The sequence below is a fragment of the Pantherophis guttatus genome, chromosome 7 (assembly GCF_059756535.1).
Source record: "Pantherophis guttatus breed Tessera chromosome 7, ASM5975653v1, whole genome shotgun sequence".
Classification (NCBI taxonomy): domain Eukaryota; kingdom Metazoa; phylum Chordata; class Lepidosauria; order Squamata; family Colubridae; genus Pantherophis; species Pantherophis guttatus.
This window is the reverse complement of record NC_142069.1, coordinates 85398710-85407320: the sequence shown is the minus strand read 5'-3', so window position 1 is coordinate 85407320 and position 8611 is coordinate 85398710. Positions and strand designations below refer to the sequence as shown.

General features: G+C 39.1%; 1 protein-coding gene across 2 annotated transcripts in view; it reads left to right on the top strand.

Moving 5' to 3' along the window:
• The window catches only part of SLC26A5 (solute carrier family 26 member 5), a 45259-nt gene extending 37395 nt beyond the window's left edge, over positions 1–7864 (top strand). For both annotated transcript variants that reach the window (XM_087873344.1, XM_034433652.2), the window contains 2 exons: positions 2551–2605; positions 5898–7864. In XM_087873344.1, coding sequence (XP_087729470.1) covers positions 2551–2605; positions 5898–6028 — 186 coding nt within the window. In that variant the 3' untranslated portion in view covers positions 6029–7864. The remainder of the gene's footprint in view (positions 1–2550; positions 2606–5897) is intronic.
• Positions 7865–8611: the final 747 nt, after the last annotated feature.

The following is an 8611-nucleotide window of genomic DNA, read 5'->3' as shown; positions in this document are numbered from 1 at the left end:
AATAAAGCATCTGCTTAATTTTGTTCTCTTTCATGCATGCAGAGAAGAAGTGGGTGAAGTTAAAAGATAATAATAATAATAATAATAATAATAATAATAATAATAATAATAATAATAATAATGTACTTGGTTGATACCTCGGATGCTGGCAGCAACCCGTATCAACCATTAGCACCAGTCAATGGTGTTTGTGATCCATTTTTGAATGTTCAGTTGACTGAGTTTCATATTTAATGAATAAAGATAATAATAATAATAATAATAATAATAATAATAATAATAATAATAATAACAACCCCTATCAACCATTAGCACCAGTCAATGGTATTTGTGACACATTTTTAAATGTTCAGTTGACTGAATTTAATGTTTAATGAATAAAAGAGATATTAATATTAATAATAATAATAACCCCTATCAACCATTAGCACCAGTCAATGGTATTTGTGACACATTTTTAAATGTTCAGTTGACTGAGTTTCATGTTTAATGAATAAAAGAGATATTAATATTAATAATAATAATAATCTGTATCAACCATTAGCACCAGTCAATGGTATTTTTGACACATTTTAAAATGTTCAGTTGACTTAATGTTTAATGAATAAAAGAGATATTAATATTAATAATAATAATAATCTGTATCAACCATTAGCACCAGTCAATGGTATTTGTGACACATTTTCTAAGTGACACAGCACTTAGATTTATATACCGCTCCATAGTGCTTTACATCCCTAAGTGGTTTACAGAGTCAGCATCTTGCCCCCAACAATTGGGGTCCTCATTTTACTGACCTCAGAAGGATGGAAGGCTCAGTCAGCTTTGAGCCTGGTGGGATTCAATCTGCCAAACTGCTGGCAGCCGGTGATCAGCAGAAGTAGCCTGCAGTACTGCACTCTAACCACTGCGCCACCGCGGCTCAGAATAATAAGAATAGATACAGAATAAGAGAATAATAGAGTTGGAAGGGACCTTGAAGGTCTTCTAGTCTAACCCCCTGCATAAGCAGGAGACCCTATACCATTCTAGACAAATGGCTCTCCAATCTCTTCTTAAAAGCCTCCAGTGATGGAGAGGCCACAACTTCTGGAGGCAAGTTGTTCCGCTGATTAATTGTTCTAATTAAATCAGGAAATTTCTCCTTAGTTCTAAGTTGTTTCTCTCCTTGATAAGTTTCCACCCATTGCTTCTTGTCCTGCCCTCGGGTGCTTTGGAGAATAGGTTGACCCCACCTCTTTTTTTGTGAGAGCCCCTACATCATTGCAGGAATTTATTTATTTATTTATTTTAATGATTCCTGGTAGGATTACACAAAAGTGCTTACTACAATTCAGTATCATTTTTCAAATCAGCCAAAAAAGCCAAATGCAATCCTAAATTGCATTAACAGAGAGATACAGTCAAGATCAAGTGAGGTACTAATACCAGTCTATAAAGCCGTAGTAAGACCACACCTAGAATGCTGCATTCAGTTTTGGTCACCACACTATTAAAAAAGATGTTGAGACTCTAGAAAGAGCGCAGAGAAGAGCTACCAAGATGATGAGGGGACTGGAGGCTAAAACTTAAAAGTAATAATTTTAATTAGCAATTTTATGATGTTTGTGTGTCTATATTTTTCTTGACTGTACACCGCCTTGAGTTCTACGGGAGAAAGGCGGTATAGAAATATAATAAATAAAATAAATAAATAAATAAAACATATGAAGAACTGTTGTAGGAACTGGGCATGGCTAGTCTAATGAAGAGAAGGACCAGGGGAGACATGATAGCAGTCTTCCAATATTTGAAGGGCTGCCACAGAGAGTCAAAACTATTTTCCAAAGCACCTGAAGGCCAGACAAGGAATAATGGATGGAAGTAGAACAAGGAGAGATTCAACCTGAAAATGAGTAGAAATTTTCTGAAAGTGAGAGCAAACAATGGAACAGAAGTTTTGCCTTCAGAAGTTGTGGGAGCTTCATCCCTGGAAGCTTTCAAGAAGAGACTGGACTGCCATGTGTCAGAAATGGGGTAGGGTCTCCTGTTTTGGCGGGGGGGTTGGACTAGATGACCTACAAGGTCCCTTCCAACTCTGTTAATCTGTAATCTGAGTCTCCCCACATATGTTGTTTCCTTTTGTCAGATGGGAAAGGTCAGGTCCATAAAAGAAAGTCCAATTAAACTGTTTTATTGCTAAATAGCCTTGGCATAGGAGTCTTCTCAACTACCCCATAGCACCTGCTTGAGAGTTAAATAAGGGTCCACAGAATTCACTTATGACTATGTAGGGATTCTAGGCTGATCCCTCTTTTGACTCCGTCTCCAGGTTCCACCACTTCGTCTCCTACAGTACATCTTTAGCCACATCCAGAGGGGGCATCAGGATTAGAAAGACAGTTTGAGAGGTTTAGCGTTGAGTTTCATCTTATTCCTTCCGAATATTTCTTAAGACGACTGGAAATCAACTTGAAAAGGGAATTTTATAGCAGATTGGTAGGGGTGGAATGGACGAGCTTCGATAAATCTAGAAATATTAACCGAAAGTTATTTTCTTCCCTGTTGCAGATCATAAAAGAATATGAAGAAATTGGCGTTTCAGTTTATATAACTGCCTGCAATGGTAAGTCGGAGAAATGTGGGTTAAATTTTCCCACAGTCGTTAGGACATTAATGTTCTGTCTTAGTCTTCCTCAATTTGATGCCTTCCAAAATTACTACACTTGAATTCCTACCTAGCCAATATATTGGGTGAAAGTCCATCACATTGTATAATCCACCAACTGCGGTCCTACATCACACCAAGTAAGATTAGCGATTCCTTGAAGAACTGGAATTGTATGTGTACATTTGTACAGTATAAGTCCTTGACTTATAACCATTCGTTTAGTGACCGTTCAAAGTTACAACAGCACTGGAAAAAGTGAGTTATGACTGTTTTAGTCTTTAGTCTTTATTTGATTTATATACTGCCCTACTCCCGAAGGACTCAGGGCGGTGAACAGCCAAACAATAAAATACATAAATACAAAATTTAAAAAACAGAATAAAACCGAATTAAACAAATTTGGCCCAGACAGATTTAAAACACCCCAATCATTTAAAAACAGATTAAAATTTACGTATTAAAAGAGAAAAAGGGGGAAAAGATTAGGCCAGGCCCGCCTGGTGGAATAAAAAGGTCTTGAGAGCGCGGCGGAAGGTGCGCAGATCTGGGATCCTCCATATCTCCGGGGGGAGCTCATTCCAGATAGTAGGTGCCCCCACAGAGAAGGCTCTCCCCCTGGGGGCTGTCAGTCGACATTGTTTGGCTGACGGCACCCGGAGGAGCCCCTCTCTATGAGAGTGTACCGGCCGGTGGGAGGCTATTGGTGGTAGTAGGCGGTCCCGTAAGTAACCAGGTCCTAAGCCATTTCACATTTAAGGCCGCATCCCATGGTCACGTGATCAAAATTTGGATGCTTGACAACCGACTCAGAGTTATGACGGTTGCAGTGTTCTGGGATCATGTAATCCTCTTTTCTGACAAGCAAAGTCAATGGGGATTCACTTAGCAACCGTTTTTCTAACTTAACAACTGCAGTGATTCTCTCAACAACTGTGTTAAGAAAGGTGGTAAAATTGAGGAAAACTCACTTCACTGTTTCGGTTAGCAATAGACATTTTGAGCTCAATTCTAGTCGTAAGTTGAGGACTACTTTTAAATATATATTTTACCAAATATTTTGGAAAGGTGGAAGCTGTGGAAAAAAAAACTTTTTCAAAAAGAAAAACAATATCAGTATCGGATTAAAGCAAGAGAGGAATACAGAGGCATAGTTTATGGTTTTAAATAAACCAAGGCTTGTGCCAAAATATAATATTATCCCCAGTGCTTTATCCGAGTGCAGAACAAAACACAACTTAATCAACAAGTCAAGTTTATGAGCCAAACACAACTTTCTCTCATAGAAATAATTATCCGCTGTTCCCTGGGGAACAAAATCATTTTTGCTTTTGCTTGTGAGAACTTTGTTTTTCGGTCGTTTTGTTTTCTGCGCATAACTGTGTTTCCCCAGCCTGGGTAAATTACCCCAAATTGGGGAAAAGTGACTTTTGTTTGAGAAATGACGCACAAACCCATTGCCCAGAAGGGACATTTAAATAAAGACTTTCTGATAAATAGTAAAAAGGTCTTTCCGATAAGCGGTAAAAAAAGGATTTTCTGATAAGTGACTTTGGAGAATGAAGGAAAAGGTTAGGGAAACAATGGTGCAACAGGAATTAACCATGATTTGAAATGACCCTCAGTTATACCTCATAAATTTTATCAAGTTTCATTATAAGATAAAATACAGAAGAAATAAAAGGAAGCCAAGATATTTTATTTCATAAATGTCATTAATTTTCATCATTTGTTTTATTCAATCTGTTTGCCGCCCATCTCACTGCAAGGCGACTCTTGGACGGCTTATAACATTTGAAATATATATAAAAGTAAATTTAAAATCACAATAAGATCACAGTATAAGATTTATACTTATTAGATTATAAGATAGAATGTAGAAGAAGCAAACGTTAGAAAAGTAAGGGAATCACTGATTCTCTTACTTTTGTGCCTTTTGGACTTTATCTTATAAAGAAGCTTAACAAAATTTATAAAATAAGGTTAAGTAAAGATTTTTCTGTCCAGTCGTGTCCAACTTTAGGGGGCGGTACTCGTCTCTGTTTCGTGGCCGAGGGATCCAGCGTTGTCCAAAGACATTTCCGTGGTCATGTGGCCAGCATGTCTTTACGGCAGTGGTGTGCAGAACCCTCTTATCTTCCCACCTAAGTGGTACCTGTTTATCTAGTCACATTTGCGTGCTTTTGGATTGCTAGGTGGGCAGGAGCTGAGGCGAGGATGGGAGCTCACCCTGTCGTGCAGTGCTCGGGCCTCAAACCCGGATTATCAGCTTTCCAGTTGACAAGCTCAGTGCTTTTAACCGCTGAGCCATTGTGCCCCCTTATAAAGAAACTTAATAACATTTATAAAATAAAACAGTGTATAATTTCAAATCATTGTTAATTCCTGTTACACCATTGTTTCCCTAACCTTATCAAATCAAATCAAATCTTTATTGACAATGCACAACATGTGTACAATGTTTCCTGTTTTATAAATAGTTCTTTTGATGTAGTTTCATTTGTAGAGGCTGGGTAGTAATACAGATAGTCCTCAATTTAGGACCAAAATTGTACCTGAAATTTCTGTTGCTACACGAGACATTTGTACAGTTAGTCCTCGACTTACAACAGTTCATTTAGTGACCATTCAAAGTTAACAATGGCACTGAAAAAAGTAACATCTGACCATTTTTCGCACTTATAACCATTTCAGGATCCCCGTAGTCACGTGATCAGAATTCAGACACTTAGCAACTCACATTTATGATTGTCGCAGTGTTCCGGAGTCATGTGATCACTTTTTGCAATCTTCTGACAAGAAAACTCACTGGGAAAGCCAGATTCGCTTGACAATCATGTTACTAATTTAACAATGGCAGTGATTTGCTTAACAACGGTGGCAAAAAAAGGTCGTAAAACGGAGCAAAACTAAACTTTTTCACAACCACATAAATATTGGGTTCAATTGTGGTCGTAAGTTGAGGCCTACCTGTATACAGTACTAATTTAAGTCTATCTTCAGCCAAGAGATTTTTATTTTCCTGTAGGTGAACAGGGGCTGTTTTAATTACAGTAATCAATTAACATTTAATGGTCGTAAAATGGGTCAAAATTCACTTCACAAATGTCCCACTGAGCAACAAAAATTCGGGGCTCAATTATAATCGTAAGTCAAGGGCTACCTGTATAAGGGACTCTTAAATGGATACCTGATTCTTGATATCATATACATGCCTGAAATATATATATTTTCCTTTTATTCTCACCAGGCTCTGTTATGGACAACCTCACTAGACTGCATTTTTTCGAGAAAGCATCCTTACGAGATTTGTTCTTTCCGAGCGTTCACGATGCCGTCCTCACCAGCCAGCTGAAAGGCTTCTCTTCCACCTATCTTTAACTCATCTCCTCCACTCCTGAACTAGGTGGATCTATTTCCAAGGGCTCCCGTAGACCTTTATTTAATTTGCACAGATGGCGGAGCCGAAGACTAGCCACTCCTACGGGTAAGGTGTGCGTCTACACCCACACCGCAACAGCCTGTGTTTCCCTGCCAGCCCTTCGGCTCGAAGACTCCAGAAGCCTTAATCCTTTCCAGCATTGTACCTTTTCGCTGAAATTCACAAGTTTGTCGATGGACGTGTGGGATAAAACGCAAATATTTGTACAACACGGGAAGATTTGGCCGCCGTTTGGCCGTTTTCTTTCTGAGTTTCACGGGGCAAACAATATGAACGCGCTCTTATTTTAACGGCGCGTTCCTGTGCAAGAATTGGGATGGATGTGGAAAGGAGCACCGTGTGGGTGGAGGTGCGATTGTGTGTATTGTGTGCGTGAGAGCGCTGCTCTAACTTGAAAATGCAAGCTGTGTTTCCAGATTTTCAGTTCAGAAATCAAGTGGCTTTCGTCCGATGAACTACTAAGTGTAAACACTTTTTTTGGAACCCATGAGGAGTTTAACTCCATTTTATAAATGATTATGACTGAAGAGTAATAGATTGTTTTCATATAAAGGAGGCTCCTGTACTGACCCAATGTTAACCTTAAGCAAGGTGTATTTAAAATTAGCTGGGAATGAAAAAGAGTGCAACTAGTTAGGTAAGAGGGGAAAAAACCATAGCACCAAAAATCTACTTTCTACACCTAAAGCTAGCGAGGCCTAGTTAACTGCAGCTAGCTACGAGTCGTCTGGAAAGGAAAAAAATGATGTTTTCCAAAATAGAGGGTCCCGTTTGATGTATTTTCGGTGCACTTGACACATCTTTTAAGTCACAAAAAAAGATTGTTCTAAAAATCTCACATCACTGGACTCCCGAGGAAGTTGGTTTCTTGAGACAATTCTCAACACAACGAGCATTATCAATTTATGTCCCGTTACTTCCAGCGGTTGGTTGCAAAAAAATAAAAATAAAATCTATTTTGTTGACTAGAATGCAGCCGGATGCCCTATGCAAGTTTTATTTCGATAGTGCTTCCTCTCAGGTAGATAAATACAGGGTTGAGACATTGCCGCCACGAAGCAGCCGGAAATAAAAAATAAAATGGAGGAATTGAGCAGATAATTCAATTTCTCCACAATTATACTTAATAAGCCTTAAGCATCTAGGGAGGTTTCTGCCCCTCGCTCCCCAAATACAGTTCCTGCCTTTCTAACGTTGCCAAACTGATAACTCTCCTCTGTTAAAAATATTATTATTAGATAAACAGATTTTCTTCCCTGGTATGTTTAAACCAGAGGATTTTGGTGTTATCCAGCAAAGGCTGTTTACATGCATTTCTTTATATCTACAGTTTTTGAAGCAAATTTGAAATATTGACGGCCGAAGACTCGTCCATCAAAAGGGGTTTCTTTTAGCGTCAGTTTGCAAACTGATTAGCAGTTTCTAGAAATGAAATATAAACTAATTCAGGCCACCCCACACTCTTTCATGGAGCTGCTTCTTAGCGAGGCTGTACAAAGGATGCAGGACTCCGATGTGCTGCCTTTCTCGTATTATATTTAAGGAAAAATAGCCCTTTGCAGCTTATGTGAATTGCTAAGAGTTAACATAGAATGCACTGTGAATATACAGTTTAATTATTCTGGTATTTTTGCAAGATCTTTTCTTGTGGGAGTCAATATATTCTATCGACCGCCTGTTCTGGCGAAGTCCTGTTGCATTTTATAACCAAACATTTCTTTCAGATACAAGTCCAAAGTTAAAACCTCTAAATAAAAAGAAGATAAATCTTGAAATTTCACTCTTGTCATTTTTAGACATCTAACTGTATTTTTTGGAGTATTAAGACGCACCTACCTTTTTTGGGGAGGAAAACAAGAAAAAAAAATCTGCCTCCCAGCAATTTGCCTCCTTGCAGCAAACAGCCTGTTTCAGTTTCAGCACAGTCTGATTAGCAGAAGAAAAAAAAATCTGCCTCTGCCTCCCCGCAATTTGCCTCCTTGCAGCAAACAGCAAAATGGGGCGCATGGGGGCGGCAATAGGCAATCCCTGCAGCCTGAAACAGGTGATGGTTGGGAGGCCAATCCAACCGACAATCAGCTGCTTGTGCTAATCAGCCTGTGCTGAAACTGAAACGGGCTGTTTGCTGTTAGGAGGCAAATTGCTGGGAGACAGAGGTCAAAGGGTGGGGGCCGGCGAGTGCATGGGGCTACATTCAGTGTATAAGATGCACCCAAATTTTCACCCTCTCTTAAGGGGGAAAAAGTGTGTCTTGTACTCCGAAAAATACGGTAATTCCTTCATGTTGGTATATGGTATATGGTAATCTATAGTATGTTGGGCTTTCACTGCTTCATCCACTGCTTCCAACAGGGATGTCCAACTTTGGCAACTTTTTAAGACTTGTGGACTTCAACTCCCAGAATTCCCTAGCCAGCATGGAATTCTGGGAGTTGGAAGTCCACAAGTCTTAAAAAGTTGCCAAGGTTGGCCAACGTTGGTTTACAATAAAGGCATTAACCAGGGTACAATACCTTCTTATT